Genomic DNA, 16,491 nt, shown 5'->3' on the forward strand with positions numbered 1-16,491 from the left:
GTTAGACCAAGATAATATGAGCAGAGATCATTAGTACATATATAAATATATATATATATATATCCGCAATACACAACTATGGTATCGGCTCCTGAGTTAAAGGGATATATGGATAAGAAGCTCTCTATTCAGTTGAATGGTAGTAGAAAGGTTGTGGGCACATTAAGAGGTTATGATGTGTTTTTGAATATTACTTTGGCTGATGCCTTAGAAGAAGCATCCAATGGTGACAAGCTCAATATAGGCACAGTAGTATGTATAATTATTGGGATATAAAGAGGAAAATTGTCTGAATACTAACTAATATGTTTTCTTTCTAGGTTATTAGAGGTAATTCTATTGTATCTTTAGAAGTACGTATAAGCAAGCATAATAAATTGATGCGATGAAATTTCATAAATACTAACGATTAAATTCTATTCTAGGCTTTAGAGAAGATATGATTCTATCTAACTTAGCAGTATAACTGTAATAAATATGTATATTAATAGGTAAGTGGTTCTAACCAACTGAATATAGAAAATTTTATAATGTTCTAATGAAATATATATGTAGATTAAAACCTCCTCACCATCTCTATTCCCGAATTCTTAAAACCACATTTCTCATAGAATCCTACATTCTCAGGTGAACAATCCAAGATTACCTTATAAGTTCCAAGTTCTTGAGCTATTGAAGTTAATGAACTAATCATATGATATCCTAATTTTTTACCTTGTTCAACTTTAGAAACTGATATATCTTCAATATGACCAACTAATCCACATTCATGAATTAATTTACGTTCTATTAAAAGCATTCCAGTGGCAACTACAGACCCTTCAACATTACTAATAACATATGGGTGATATAATTCAGGTAATGATTGCCAATGATTCAACAATTCAGTAAAACTCTCTAATGAAACTTCACCTACTGTAGTTAAAACTTTTAAATTCTCTACATAAGTTTCATAATCTGATAATTGTAACTTTCTGAATGTGTACCCTTCTGGTAATGCCATATCTTATGTTCTTCCTGCTATAAATTGTTCAGAATTAACTATTGTAGGTTTGTTTACCTTTATGTCAAGTTGATCTAGTACTTAAAATAGACTATTTTGATGGAAAAGATCCACGCCTCAATACAAATTATGAAACTTGACAGCTTCCATGCCCCTTAGTATATCTAACTAACTAAAGACGCTTACTATAATACCCTTTAGTGTTAAGTTTTATAACTAATATTACATAAACAATTGATAGCATAAAGTATTTAGAAGTGTTAACTACATGTACTAAATAAGCGAAAAATTGAAGTAACGTAAATCTTTAATCAATCACGTTATAGAAGTATCTCCGACTCCGTAAAAAGTGGCTTTTCATCGGATGACGGACTTTCCATAAAGAGAGTATAATCCACATTTATTTAATTAACTTACTGAAAAATTATATTTACTCTTCTTCTTAACCCACAAATAATTATTTATTCCATAATGGTATTCACTTCCGATACTTTGACCTATAAGGCGTATACATTTACATATAATGGTGATCCAATTACTCCAACTGAAGAAACCATTACTTTAGCAAAACAAGCCGATGGAAATTATGGGGTTGCCACTGAGAATATTTTAATTAAAGTGGCAGCTGCTGCATTAAATCCAGTGGATGCTAAATTATATCATTTAACATTTTGGCCATTTCAATACCTTGGTAAAAAGGGTACTGGTAGAGATTATAGTGGTACAGTTGTTTCAATTGGACTAGACGCTCAATCTAAAACTGGTTTGAAAGTAGGTGATTTGGTTCAGGGTCATTATGATCGTAGACTTCCTCATGGTACTGTTTCTGAATATATATTGATTAATCCATCTAGTCAAACTGATCATAATGTTGGAAAAATTCCAAGTAATCTTAGTAAATATGATGCAGCTGCATGGCCTTTAGTATATGGTACAGCAATTAGAATCACCGATAAATTGAATATTAAAGATTCAAGAGTTCTTGTAATTGGTGGAGCTACGTCTGTTGGAAGATTTGTTCTACAAATATTGAAGAGAGAAGGTGCTGCATGGGTTGCATCTACAAATTCATCAAGATCAGATTCAATTGTAAAAGAATTGGGTGCAAATGTTTCAATTGACTATAGTAAAGGTTCAATCCTTAATTCTGTTTTAGAAGAAGTAAAATCTGGAGGTACATTTGATTATATTTTGGATTGTTATGGTAGTGGAGATTTATTTCCCGAAATCAATAATATTTTAACACCAAAATCAGGTCTCTATACTACTATTATTGGTGATAAAAGTTTCTACTCGATTAATCAAATTGGATGGTTCAATGCTGGAAGGATGATAAAGAGAATATTATATTCTGGGCTTGGATTCTTAAGCTTTAATTACCTTTTAAGTCAAGGGGTGGCTACCCATAAGTTCATTAATCAAGGTGCAAAGGAAATTGAAGAAGGTAAGTTAAGAATTTTCATTGATAGTTATTACAAATTTTCCGAATTCGATAAGGCATTTGAGAAGTTACAAAGTGACAAAGCTCAAGGAAAAATCATCATTAAGATTGATGAAGAATAGTTCATGTTTGTCTTTAATAGATAATGATATAGTTATAATATATATTAGTATGTTATTTTGTCGCAAAATCCCCTACGGAGATATACAGAATTAAGTTACAGCAATAATATACATAAGGTATCGGTTAAAACCTTCTATAAATATTATTAAATCAATTGCCGCTGAAACTAGGCTGAGTATCAGTATTTTGCAATCATTATCAGAGGCAAAAAAACGCGGGGTTGGTCCACAAAAGCAAGTGAAATATGTTTGCAAAATCACAGTCGAACTTTCCATTAATATACATAAACATATAAATATATATATATATATTACTATAAGTAAAGAATAAGTAAGTAGTTTCATACAGTTAATAAATAGTAAAGAGTAAAAAATGACATTCACTTCCAAATACTTGAAGTTTAAGTCATACTCTTATGGATCTAATTTGGATCCTTTAACAATTAAAGAAGATTCAATTGCTCTTGAAAAGCAATCGGATGGAACTTATAATGTACCTTCCAATTATATCTTAATAAAAGTTCATGCTGTATCTTTGAATCCGGTTGATGCAAAAGTATACCATTTATCACTTTGGCCCATTGCTAACTTCTTTTCAACTGGAATTGGAAAGGATTATAGTGGAAGAGTTATTGCTATAGGGAAAAAAGCTCGAACTAATACCGAATTGAAAGTTGGTGATTTAGTTCAAGGATTCTATCCTCATATAACTCCTCGTGGTACTTTAAGTGAATATATTTTGCTTAATGCCTTTGATAAGACTTATAGTCAAGTGACAAATATTCCTTCTAATTTAACTTTAACAGATGCTTCCTCGTGGCCATTGGTTTACGGTACAGCCCATCAACTTATTGAAGGATTGAAATTGAAAGGCAAAAAAATCCTTGTACTTGGTGGTGCAACTTCTGTAGGTAGATACCTTCTTCAATTATTAAAATATGAAGGAGCTAGAGAAATTATTGCAACATGTTCTCCACGATCCATAGATATAGTCACCACTTTAGGTGCTACTTCTACCATTGATTATACTAAGGGTCCAATTTTGAGTACTATTTTAGAATCAGTTATTGCAACTTCTACATTTGATTATGTATTTGATTGTGTGGGTAGTACGGAATTGTTTTCTCATATTTACCATATATTCCCCGAAGGAGGTGGACATTATGGATCAATTGTTGGTGATGCTACGGTAGGAACTCTTAACTGGAAAGCTTTAACAGTTGCTTATGGAGTAGTTAGTCGAACAGTCTTCTCTACATTAGGCTTATTAGGTTATCATTATGAAGTTCGTTTACTAAATCATCATGGTGATTGGATTCATAAAGGTAAACAATTAATTGAAGAAGGTAAATTAAGAATATTCATAGATAGTTACTTTAAATTTAATGAATTAGATAAAGCCCTTAAAGTATTAGAATCAGAAAGGGCTGTTGGTAAAGTTATAGTTAAAGTGGAGTCAGATTAATACATAAAAATAAGACATTATTACATTAAGATTTCGTACATTTCATTAAGAATTAAGATTAAATAAAGAGAGAGCAAAGTTCTATCAATTACGCAGTGAATGATCTTTCAATTTCTCCACTATTGCGGCAAAATGATTCGTAGATCATTTCCATATCCCATCTTTTTGTAATATCCTTTTCTAAACATCCAGTAACAATTTCGTATAACCATTGAAATTCCCGTTTATCCTTATATTCTAACCATTCCTTTTGTAATAGTTGTAACTCTTCTTGCCGTTTAAGATCAATTAATGATGGTGATTGAATCATTAAACTGGCTGGTAAAGCATCACGTATACCATCCTTGATATCTTTAGAATCATCCTTTTCTTTAAATATCCATTCTAATAAACAAGCCTTTTTAAGATCTTCTTTAATATATTTCCCAGCTGTAATCATAGCTCTTAATCTTGGTTCATATTGATGTTGGAATGGTAATTTCCCAACACACATTGTATACATTAAAACTCCTAAAGCCCAAACATCTGCCAGAGGTCCTAATGGAGGTGGAGCTGGAGACAATAATTCTGGAGATGCATAAGGTAATGATCCAATATGAGAATGAGGTAAATCAGAATCAATTCCTTCAGCTGCTTTCTTGGTCGCTAATTTAGCTTCAAAGTATGAATTAAGACTAGATTCTGTAGGAGTTAAATGAAGTGATTGTAATGATGGACCATGAGGTTTAATAAAATGTGATATACCAAGTTTTGAATCATCTTGAATTAAATCTAATTTCCTACTATTAATTGAATCACCACCTTGATAAGGTTTTCTAATTTCAGTATTTGAAGATTTACTTCTCATCATAAGGGTTTCATCATCGGTCATTAATGGAGACATTGGATTTGGTAAATATCTGGCTGAGGATTTTCTACTCAATCTTGAAGTATAAACTCTTGACATACCAAAATCACATAATATCATCTTAAATTTAGAATCATCATTCCAATCTTGACTATTTTTATCTTTACGATTCTCATTTTCTACCAAGACATTTTCTAATTTCAAATCTCCATGAACAATGCCTTTCATTTCATGCATATATAATAATGCCTTAACTATTTGAGCCGTACAATAAATGACTTTTTTTAATCTAGTTCTTTGACCATTAATAGAAAATTCTAAAGGACCAGTAGTAGTCATAATACCAGCATTAAATTGACCCCAACTAGATACTAACTCAAATAATGTTCCTCCATAAATTCTATTAGTTATACAAAAAATAGCATGTTCAGTTTCTAAATGTTTTAATAACGGTAAAATATTTTCATGATGTAATTGTTTCCAAATAGAGATTTCCTTTTTAAATACTTCTAATACTTTTGGATTATGATTTCGACTATTACGAAGTTCTGATCTACTTGGTGACAGAGTTCTTCCTGAAGATGAATCAAAATCTCTAGTAGATTTAACAATTTTAATGGCTCTAACTGTACCATGTCTATCAGTACATTCTCGAATAGTCCCCCATGCTCCAAATCCAATGATTTTACCTAATTCATGATCCATAACAATAGCACCTCTTTCATCTACATTTATTCGAGGTGGCATAGGTTTATTATCATACAGTTTTAAATCTGTGGTTGAAGTTCTAGCCAATAATCTCTCAGCTACAGTACTAACACTTCCTAATCTTGATTTTCTAACATAACTATTATTACCAGAATTCCCACCTCCACTTTTATTTGTCTTACCTGAACTAGTAGAACTTCCAAGTTTATCATTTAAATAATTCTTGGCAAATAAAGAGAATTGAGAATAATCAATTGACTCTGAAAATGATCTAACCATTTTCTTTCTTTGAGAATATGGTAAATCATTAAAATTTTGTGGTAAACTATTTAAAATCCATTCATAATTAACATCAGTTCCTGTACTTACTGTATCTGATTTTTGTCTCTTATTTTTATGATTTACATCGATATCTTCACCTTGTTTTCTTGAAATATTACCTTCATTTAAAGTTGTTACACTTTCATCAATCGTTTCATTTGTTTTACCTCTAGATTTCATAAAATCATGTAATTTAGTAAAAGAATATTTATTGGGATTACCCACATTTGTTCTAATTGGTTGTGGAGCCACTTTGGCATGCAATTGATTTAAATCTAAATAGGAAGCTTCTCTACTTTGAGGAGTTGATGTATGACTATTTGTTGTAGAATGAGAATTCATTTTCTTTATTCCATATGGATTAGCATCGGCTAAATTCTGATCGGAGATATTCTTATTCCATTGATAAATTAAATCAGCAAAATCTAAACCAGGAATATATTCATCTTCTAAACCTACTAAATAATCTGTATCAGGATTTTCTAATAATTCATCATGAGATCGGGAATATATTTTATTTGGACTTTGAGCTCGACTTCTACTACTTGGAGTTATACTATTTTCTTTAATGCTATTAAATGATGTGAATCGGTTGAACCTATTAATATCTACATTTGAACTACTACCTGTACCATCATTATTATTAGTAGTAGTAGTATTATATGAAGATTCATTTCTTTGAGGTCGAATCTTTCCATCATTATATAATCTATGACCAGTAGTTTCATCGAAATTATTCTTTTCTGTTTCTGAATATCTTCTTAATAACCGATAATTAGTTAATTCTTTTGGTGGAGATGTACCAGATATATTTAAATTATTATTAGATATATTTTGATCATTCTTTTGTCTTATTTTTAATAGATGAGATCCAAAAGTATCTTGATTTGGTTGAGATGGTTGAGATGGTCGAAATTCTTGAATAGAATTATCATTATAACTATTATCATGATCTAATTGGAATTTAGAATCATCAAGAATATTGATAGTTGATACTTTAGGCTTTGCCTTTAAAGGTATATTCATTAAATAATGTGAAAATTATAAAGGGTCCAATAATTCTATACACATATATATTATATACTTAATAAATATTTAATGTAAATATTTAATAATTATATATTTATAATTAATTATATGATACAATTGGTTTATTGACACTTTAATATAAGTTACTAAATTCAAAAATGATTCGTAATTTAATTCTTATCCACTTTAAGGATGACTCTCCCCTGACTTCTGACTCAAACAAATTTTTTTAATGATGGTACACTGTAAGAGTCGTGCGCATGTGTTATAATTACCCCAATGATTCTTTTTTTTTAGACTATTTAATCATTTCTGGGGTGATGCACGTTGCAGCCAGGTTAGGTTCGGTTAAGGTAGATTTATAACGGTATTGGTATAGTGATTATTAGTGTATGTAATAGTAGTAGTGTAATAAATTAATGATATGCGGTATAGATGTAATTGTCTAGTATTTTGGTGGTGTATGCTCTGCTTTACCATTACAAAACAAAACCTACCTCTGATGGCTGCGATTTCCTCTTTCGGACACAGAGTTGGGTTATGATTTAATGCAACTATTAACTTGCAGTTTCTCAAATTAATGTCTACCTAAAAACTACTTATACGAGTAAGACTAATCTCCAACAATATGATTTACTTTATACCTGTAATTCTTTCTGACCATCATCAATACAGTCTATTAAAATGGATATCGAATTAGAAGAAGCTGAAAATATCGAACATATTGTACATATATTTGAGCATTTCCATCCATTCTCAAAAGGTAGGAATAATTATTTCCTGGAAGAAGATTATTTTCCTGTTAGAGATTGTAGGAAAGAAGTTGATCCTAGACTTTACTATGTTTGTAGTAATTTTGACTTTACTAGAGAGCCAATTCCATTTTATTATCATAATCCTGTAGTTGAATGTAATTACAAACAATCTTTTGATTATCTTCTTGAAGAATTAAAGACTGGAGCTAAAACAAGTAAATTAAAAATAAGTGTTAAGATTGTACTTGATACACATGATGATGGAGAGGGGTTTACGGATTTAGTTAATAAACTATATAAGATTCAAACTGAGTATGGTTTCACACGTCCTTCATTTGATCTCTACATTTCCAAACTTTGGAAATTTGGAACTCCTCAAACAATCAATTATCCTCCTAATTATAATAAACTTAAAATAGAAAAGCTTGAAGTTACTCATGAGTTTTTAGGAGAAAAGAAATATAAGTTGGAACCAACTCAAGTCACAGTCGTTTCAAACAAAAAAATTTATTGAACTACATACACACTCACCCGAAAAAAACAAGGTACATTAGTTTAACTGGGCTAAGTTTAAGTTTGCTATGTAGTGACCATGAAATTGCCACCATTTATTTATATAACAATTTCATACCTCCTTAAATTATAATTAAAAAAGCTCATAAAATTTAATGAATCCTTTGTTATTTAATACTTTAATTTTTGTTTGCTTATATTTATCATACAGATTAATATTTTCATCATCAGATAATCATATAGTAATGGCTAAAAACACTTCAAGTAGCAGTGAACAATCACTCTTTAATAAATTTACACCAGAAGAATTGGAGAATTTAGATCCAGATAAACTTTTAGTTGATATGCATGGGAAAAGAGTTCCATTTAGTAAGATTTCCAAACCCCACCATGTTGTTTTAGATCCTGCTCGTTTTAAACCTCAGGTTAATGCTGAAACATTTCCTGATATTGAGCCTGCTGCTAAAGAGAGAGAGGCACAATTGGCAGCTGCTAGAGAAGCTAAACAAGCTGCTAAAGATGAAGATTCTCATGACTCTAAATAATGGTGCTAGATTGGGTTAACTGGTTTATTGGTTTACCTGTACTGCTTTGATTTATTTGTCCTTTTCGGTTACAGCTCTACGGTATTGGTCAGAGCTGGTGGTTCTAAAAATTTACATAGTAAAAAATTATACAAATATAAATGCAATAGAAATGCAATATAAATACAATATAAATATAAATATAAATATCGTGGATTGTTATTAAACAATTGTAGTTGTAATACTGTAACTTTCTTAACTATATCTATACTAGTAATCAATCAATTGGTTATTCTATCTTTGTATGGATTGAAGAATCCCCATATATAAATCTGATAAAGGCACACAAAATCAATTGAGCCTCACAAAATTTCAAACCTTCGGTTAATTAACTTGATGGTTATATATTACGAATAAGGGTGAAAATCTAAATTTACAATAAAGATAGGTTTATCTAATATACCATCATGTTGGGATTACCAAGAAGATGGCTTAGACAATTAACCTATTTAATAGGATTTCTTATAGTAGCCATAATATTATTAATTGTAGCTAATAGTCTGAATGTTATCAAACTTCAAGATTATATACCTACAAGTTTAACTCCATCATTTTTCCAACCATCTGCAGATCTGTATATTGTTGATATTTCAATTAATAATTGTTTTGCTTATAATAGTGGTAATAAGAAATGTGGAATACCGGGAGATAGTGAAGGTAAATATGGTAAAATTCCTGAAGATTCTAGTAAATGGATTAAACTAGATAAGGATTTATTATTAGGATCTAGTTGGATTAAAAAGCAATTCTTATCTTATAAGACAGTTAAATCAAGTGTTTTTTTAGGAGCTTTTGAGGAAGATTCAGATTCTAATGAAAAGAGAGATAATAATAAGATTACTGAGAAATTGGTTATTATTGATATTGCCATTTCTAATCCAAGTCAAGACTCAAAAATAAAAGGAAATGAAAAATTAAAACTTCCAAAATACATCATAGATGAATTTCATTCAGGAAAAGTATTTGATGATGATGCTCATAAGAATTTAATTGATAATGATAATGATATTAAGCCAATCAAGATAGATTTGGAAAAGGATAAACAAAATTCTGCTTCTACCAAATTAAGTGAAGCAGCAAAACAAAAGGAATTTGAAGAAAATATTCAACCTCAGAATCCTTCTAAATCAGATGGATCTATTGAAGAAAATGCAGATGGTGATATTGTATCAGAAAATCAAGAAGATGGTGATATCAAGTCATCTAAGAGAAGTGTTGAAACCAGTAGACATGAATTAGAAAGAATGTTATATGTCCCCACAAAAGAGGATTTGGCCAAAGATGGATGGGTATATAAATCTAATGGTATATGGTTAAGATATGGTAAAGTTCAAGCTAATGCAGTAACAGGAATTGATATCTTATTTGGAGAAGATGCTGTTGATCCAAGACCCAATTGGAATTTAATTAAAGATGGTCCATTAAGAGATATAGCTACACAACCAGATAAAAAGGCTTACTTGACTGTAAGAAAGGGTGACAAAGTCAATTATAAGCAAGCCAAATATTCACCTGTTTTAAAAATTAATAAAAATGGCAAGTTTAAAATCTTACAAGTAGCTGATTTACACTTCTCTACAGGAGTAGGAAAGTGTCGTGATCCAGTACCTTCAAGTTCTAAGAAGGGTTGTGAAGCTGATCCTAGGACTTTAAAATTCCTTGAAAAAGTATTAGAACTTGAAAAGCCAGATCTTGTTGTTTTATCAGGAGATCAAATTTTTGGAGAAACCGCTCCAGATTCAGAAACTGCATTGTTTAAGGCACTTCATCCATTTGTTAGTAGGAAAATCCCGTTTGCTGTTACACTTGGTAATCATGATCATGAAGGATCATTAACTAAGAGTGAAATGATGAGTCTTGCTGCAAGTTTACCATATTCATTGGCTCAATTGGGACCCGAAGATATAGATGGTTTTGGAAATTATGTCTTAACAGTTGAAGGTCCAGCATCTCATAATCCAGCATTATCATTATTCTTTCTTGATACTCATGCGTATTCTCAAAATCCAAAAGTTACTCCAGGTTATGATTGGATTAAAGAGAATCAATTAAAATGGGTTGAAGAGACTCATGCTAATATGAAAAAGGCAATTGATGCTTATACGCATATTCATTTATCAATGGCATTTTTCCATATACCAATACCAGAATATCGAAATCTTCATCAACCATTTATTGGTGAACAAAAAGAAGGAATTACTGCTCCAAGATATAATACTGGAGCAAGATCTATACTTAATAAAGTTGGAGTTAAAGTTGTAAGTGTAGGACATGATCATTGTAATGATTATTGTTTACTAGATATTGCCAATAAAGATAGTGAAGAAGAAAATAAAATGTGGTTATGTTATGGAGGTGGATCAGGAGAAGGTGGATATGGAGGTTATGGAGGTTATATAAGACGATTAAGGATTTATGAAATTGATAGTAATAATGCTGAAATCAAATCTTGGAAAAGAACTGAACAAGAACCTGATCAAATTGTTGATACTCAAATTTTAGTAACCGATGGTAAAGTTGTCAACTTTTAATGTTTACCTTTTTTTCAGGGGAATCAATAGCTTTTATTAATCCTATGTACAGTAGCTAGAATCATAATCATTCGCTTGTAATACATTGCGCATTTGTATATGAAACATTTTGTGCGCTATAAAAAGATAAAATGTGTCTAAAAGGAGGGTCCAATTAAGTGTTAATCAATTGTAAAGAGTATTGAAAAAAAGTTAGTAGTGATTGCGAGTATGGTGGATCAAACAGGAGATACGCTCATTGAGAGTAATAATAGTAGTAGTAATCTTAATAATCTTAATATTAGTGGTAATGCTAGCCGATACGATTCTAAGGAATTAAAGTCATGGTTAAACAAATCAAACTGTGGTCAATATTTTACCAAGTTTGTCGATAATGGTATCACCATGGATTTAGTTCCTGAATTGGACACGGAAGCATTACGCGAAATTGGGATTAATAAACTTGGAGATAGATTGAAATTAGAGATTGCCATATCGAGTTTGAAAACTGAAATTTTGGCTAATGGAATATCAGTAGAAGATCTTTATCGTGTAGCCAGTCTTCATTTAGGTCAAAAGATTGATGTATATGAATCGAAATTAATTGGTGGAACTGATAGTCAAATAGGTGAAGTTTCAAATTCAAATGATTCAGGAACTTTACTGGTTAATTCTAGTAATATAGTAGCTGCATCATCTAATCCATCACAACATCCCAATTCAAAAGAATCTAATAAGAATGTTACATTTATATTACAAGATGGTTCAACTAAGAAAGTTAATATTACTGGATGTTTTAATGCACAATCTATTAAAAGAAAAATGCTTAAGAAGATTGGTATTAAACTGAGGGAAACTGAATATGATACTTATGTTCATTCAGGAATTAATAATAATAATAATCAAGAATTTAATATATTATTTGATGTGGAATTAGTAACTATTTGTTATTCACCTGATAGATTAGAAAAACATCGAATTATTCTTTGTCCTAAAAATGAATATCCAACTGAATTAGCAATAGAAACTAGTAGAAAAATCATTGCAAAATATGAAAAGTATGCTAATTTAAGATCTTTAACTCATAATAATTTAAGTCAATTTCATATTCCTGATAATAGAAAGACTGCTACATCTCGTCCAACTTTAAGAAGTTTCTTTGGACAAAGACCTCCTAGTGAATTAATTTCATCTAACTTGGCAGAATATTTCCCTGATACTCAACAAAAAGAACTTGAACAAACAATTAGAAATTCAGTTAGATATAGTGTACGTCTTTCTAAACGATTTAATTTACCTGCTGGAATGATTGCTACTGGTAGTAATTTATCTGTAAATAGAAGAGGATCAATTATGAGTAATCAAACTGGTCCACATGCTAATCCTACTAGAGCAGGATCTATTTCTTCAGGTGATCAATTTAATGGAAGAAGACAAAAGGGAAGAACAATTGGTGATGTTATGGTTGATAATATTCGAGAATTAGATGAAGCTGTAAATCCAAATGATGTTCTGTCGATATTTAGTAAACCACCTTCTGTTAATTCTAATGGAGCCAATAACAATAATGATGCTAAATCAATGGTTTCAACAACTTCATCTATGCAAATACTTCATAGAGCATCTATACCTGCAAGTTTTGCTGAACAATCCAATAATAATAACAATAATAATAATAGATATTCACGAATTGAATTATTAAGTGTGGATTCTGATTCAGATGATGCTGACGATGTGATTGCTGAATATGGTAATGATTTTGAAGATTATGATGAAGGTTACTTTAGTCATACTGTTGGTTCACTTTCAGGTAATGTACCTAAGAATTGGTTAAAGGGTGCTAGAATTGGAGCTGGTAGTTTTGGTACAGTTTATTTAGGTATGAATTCATTTACTGGAGAAGTAATGGCAGTTAAGCAAGTTCCATTACCTAAACTGAGTAATGGAGATGCATCAGAACAACAAAAGATGATTGCTGAACAACAACGAGAAATGATGTTATTAAGAGAATTAAATCATGAAAATATTGTTAGATATTTTGGTGCATCAGTTGATGAAGAAAATTTGAATATATACTTGGAATATGTTCCTGGAGGTTCAGTTCAATCTATGTTACAATCATATGGACCATTTGAAGAACCATTAATTAGAAATTTTATACGACAAGTATTAATTGGATTAAATTATTTACATGGAGAAGATATTATTCATCGAGATATTAAAGGAGCTAATATATTAATTGATATTAAAGGTACTGTTAAAATTGGAGATTTTGGAATTTCTAAGAAAGTAAATAATTTAGAAGATGAAATTGAAACTCAAAAGAGAACTGGTAAACGAGCTTCACTTCAAGGATCAGTTTATTGGATGGCACCTGAAGTTGTTAAACAAACAGCTTATACTAAAAAGGCTGATATTTGGTCAGTTGGTTGTTTAATTATTGAAATGTTTACTGGTAAACATCCATTTCCTGAATTTTCTCAAATGCAAGCCATATTTAAAATTGGAACTCATATAACTCCTCTTATACCTGAATGGTGTACACAAGAAGCTAAAGACTTTTTAGGTAGAACATTTGAATTAGATTATAAAAAGAGACCAAGTGCTGTTGAATTATTATCTGATTCATTTTTAAATCCTCTTATATTATCTAAGCAATAGGGCTATAGTAATAAATTAGTATTTAATATATATATATATATATAACATGGGTAGTCTATGACTTTTATTAAACTATATTTACACATATCTCATAAATTATATAATCCCAGGAGCTAGAGCTGGAGCTGGAGCATCCATTTTTATATTAGGAGATCCTACTTTACCTGAAGCTACACCTCCAGTACTTAAATTCATTCCTACTTCAGGGATTAAAGTTGTATGTAAACTCATAGCATAAATAGTTATAAACATTACCACACAATGTAATCCAAGACAATAGAAAAAGAATAACATTCTTGTTGTTCTAGTGGCAAGAATTGCTCTAGTTAATGAAATAAATAACCGTTCTATAGGTGATAATTTTGAATTAATTCTTTCTTGTTCACGAAGTCTAAATTGTTCAATAGGATGTAATTTTGATTCATAACTTTGATGATAAGGATTACTTTCAAGATCATTATTAACTACATTTGGTTTAGGTTGAAATAATTTCTTACCAGTTACAGAATTTGTTCTTGAACCAATTGATTGTTGACTTTGATTATATGATGCTAAATATCTTGTTCTTTCATATAATTCTTCATTATCTTTCTTTAAAATATTTAATTCTCTCTTCATACTTGTAACAGCACTATATTGCTTTTTAAGTTCTTCTTCAAGTTCATTATTTCGATCTCTAAATCTATCTCTTTGTTTAGTAATAATTGGTAATATAGATGCATCTTCTGATCCAATGTTATTTCCAGAAAATCCTGATATTATACTACCATTTCTACCAGGTCTTGTAGCTCGACTAATACCTGATATTAAACTTGCATTATCATTAAATTTACCAGAATCTTGAACTTCAGCTAAATCTTCTTCTAATTTTTCATTCAAATCATGAGATTTGGCTAATTCTTGTTGTAAATATAAATTAGATTCTTCTAATGATTTTAATTGATTTTTAATCTCTTCTTGTTCAGATCTATATTGTGCTAATTCTTGAGTTAAAACCTTATTCCTATTTATTAAAATATTGTCTATCTTTTTAGAATCTCCATCAATTTCTTCATTACCATCTATTTCTTCATCTTCTTCATCTTGTCCAAATTCTATTTGTCTTAATAAATGTAATTCATGCTTAATTTCATCATAATCTGCTGTTTTATCAAGACGAATTTTAAGATTTTTAATTTCAATATTTAATTTTTCAATATCTTTATTGAAAGTATCATATTTAAGTTCATTCTCCTTTAAACTATCTTGTAATTTCTTTCTTGTTTGATCTAAATTGGCCACCAATAAAGCATTTTCTCCTTCTAATTCTAATGATTTTTTAGAATATTCTGCCTTTAAATTTTCTAATTCGATATCATTCTTAGTTTGAGATATTTCTCTTCTTAATTGTTCATTTCTCTTTTCTAATTCATAAACTCTCTTTTTTGAATATTCTGCATCTCTTGAAACTATATCTAATTGAGCTAAAATTGAAGGAGTTGAAGAATCAGTAAGAGAAGATCGTTGTTTATTTTGAGAATCTAATTGTAATTCTGTTACTTCTTTAGAAGTTCTTAATTCTTCAATTTGATTCTGAGCCTTTTTAATTTGTAATTCATATTGTTTTTGTTTTTCTAACCAATTAGATTCCTTTTCATCTATTAAAGATTTATATTCATCATCTTTTGCATTTAATTTAGAAGTTAATAATTCTGCTGATGATTGTTCATTGGTAAGTAATCTTTGTTTTAATTGTTCATAATCTGCTTTTCTAGCTAATTCTTCAGTTAATCTTTCAACTTCCCGTTTTAAACCATTAACTTCATTAGATTGTATAACTGAATCTAATGAAGCTTCTAATAAAGGTTTTGGATCAGGAGCTTCTGCAATTAATCTATAAATTCCAAAGAAATAATTCTCTACCGTTTTCTTTTTATTTGTTAAAGTATCAATTTCATTTTGATATAATTTTAATAAAGGCTTTATTTGATCTAATTTTTGATTATCAGGTAATTTACGAAATTCTTTGGTCTTCGAAGCTAATTCTTTACGATTTAATAATGAATTCTTTTGTTCATCCTTTAATTCTAATCCTTGATCATCTAATTTTAATTGTAATGATGTTAAATCAATTTCTGTCCATACTTGTAATGCTGTTTCAAATACATTTGAAGTTTTATTATTGTTTGCTCCACGATTGGGGACAACAATTGGCGTTGGACTCTTTTCTATGAGATTAATTCCATTAACTTCAGGAGTTGGTGAATTCACCTCGGAATTATCACCCATACTAATTTATATGCTAATAAAGCTATTATACAATTAATAATTATACACTACGAGATTTCAAGATAGCCATGGCTGGGAGCCGCAAAGGACACTCCTCAAAAATAATAAAAAGAATAGAAGAAAAACACACTGTATTCTATTGCGTCACAAATGGAAATACGAGTCACGTGAAGTTCTCCTACCAAACTAAGCGAAACTTTTTTCATTTATACGAGTCGCTCAATATTGCAAAGAGTATTTCTATATATATACATGCAAGTATAG

The 16,491-nt window shown here is 30.0% G+C and overlaps 9 protein-coding genes across 9 annotated transcripts; 6 read left to right on the top strand and 3 right to left on the bottom strand. All coding sequences in view use genetic code 12, as the record gives it.

Moving 5' to 3' along the window:
• The first annotated feature begins 64 nt into the window (after positions 1 to 64).
• Positions 65 to 550, top strand: RJT21DRAFT_120044 (mRNA splicing protein). The gene is made up of 3 exons (XM_064881617.1): positions 65 to 252; positions 321 to 353; positions 426 to 550. Exons 1-3 carry the CDS (start codon positions 79 to 81, stop codon positions 441 to 443), a joined length of 225 nt encoding a protein of 74 aa, XP_064738328.1. The 5' UTR covers positions 65 to 78; the 3' UTR covers positions 444 to 550.
• On the bottom strand, positions 551 to 1,251 carry GNA1 (glucosamine 6-phosphate N-acetyltransferase). Its single transcript, XM_064881618.1, has one exon. The coding sequence runs from the start codon at positions 1,001 to 1,003 to the stop codon at positions 557 to 559; it is 447 nt and encodes a 148-aa protein (XP_064738329.1). The 5' UTR covers positions 1,004 to 1,251; the 3' UTR covers positions 551 to 556.
• On the top strand, positions 1,252 to 2,932 carry RJT21DRAFT_120047 (uncharacterized protein). The gene has a single exon (XM_064881619.1). The coding sequence runs from the start codon at positions 1,475 to 1,477 to the stop codon at positions 2,564 to 2,566; it is 1,092 nt and encodes a 363-aa protein (XP_064738330.1). The 5' UTR covers positions 1,252 to 1,474; the 3' UTR covers positions 2,567 to 2,932.
• On the top strand, positions 2,877 to 4,075 carry RJT21DRAFT_31391 (uncharacterized protein). Its single transcript, XM_064884123.1, has one exon. It carries the CDS (start codon positions 2,940 to 2,942, stop codon positions 4,029 to 4,031), a length of 1,092 nt encoding a protein of 363 aa, XP_064738331.1. The 5' UTR covers positions 2,877 to 2,939; the 3' UTR covers positions 4,032 to 4,075.
• RJT21DRAFT_31437 (protein kinase) lies at positions 4,050 to 7,277 on the bottom strand. The gene has a single exon (XM_064884124.1). The coding sequence runs from the start codon at positions 6,931 to 6,933 to the stop codon at positions 4,120 to 4,122; it is 2,814 nt and encodes a 937-aa protein (XP_064738332.1). The 5' UTR covers positions 6,934 to 7,277; the 3' UTR covers positions 4,050 to 4,119.
• Positions 7,278 to 8,143: 866 nt separating this feature from the next.
• Positions 8,144 to 8,944, top strand: ASR3 (Asr3p). The gene has a single exon (XM_064881620.1). The coding sequence runs from the start codon at positions 8,360 to 8,362 to the stop codon at positions 8,747 to 8,749; it is 390 nt and encodes a 129-aa protein (XP_064738333.1). The 5' UTR covers positions 8,144 to 8,359; the 3' UTR covers positions 8,750 to 8,944.
• A 139-nt stretch (positions 8,945 to 9,083) lies between these two features.
• Positions 9,084 to 11,414, top strand: RJT21DRAFT_31443 (phosphoprotein phosphatase). The gene has a single exon (XM_064884126.1). The coding sequence runs from the start codon at positions 9,196 to 9,198 to the stop codon at positions 11,317 to 11,319; it is 2,124 nt and encodes a 707-aa protein (XP_064738334.1). The 5' UTR covers positions 9,084 to 9,195; the 3' UTR covers positions 11,320 to 11,414.
• A 1-nt stretch (position 11,415) lies between these two features.
• On the top strand, positions 11,416 to 14,007 carry STE11 (mitogen-activated protein kinase kinase kinase). Its single transcript, XM_064884125.1, has one exon. The coding sequence runs from the start codon at positions 11,530 to 11,532 to the stop codon at positions 13,957 to 13,959; it is 2,430 nt and encodes an 809-aa protein (XP_064738335.1). The 5' UTR covers positions 11,416 to 11,529; the 3' UTR covers positions 13,960 to 14,007.
• A 48-nt stretch (positions 14,008 to 14,055) lies between these two features.
• RJT21DRAFT_84530 (uncharacterized protein) lies at positions 14,056 to 16,227 on the bottom strand (the record flags this gene model as incomplete). Its single annotated transcript, XM_064885401.1, has 1 exon — positions 14,056 to 16,227. The coding sequence occupies one exon, from the start codon at positions 16,225 to 16,227 to the stop codon at positions 14,056 to 14,058; it is 2,172 nt and encodes a 723-aa protein (XP_064738336.1).
• Positions 16,228 to 16,491: the final 264 nt, after the last annotated feature.

Source organism: Scheffersomyces amazonensis, assembly GCF_036850825.1.
Source record: "Scheffersomyces amazonensis strain UFMG-HMD-26.3 chromosome Unknown RJT21scaffold_3, whole genome shotgun sequence".
NCBI lineage: Eukaryota > Fungi > Ascomycota > Pichiomycetes > Serinales > Debaryomycetaceae > Scheffersomyces > Scheffersomyces amazonensis.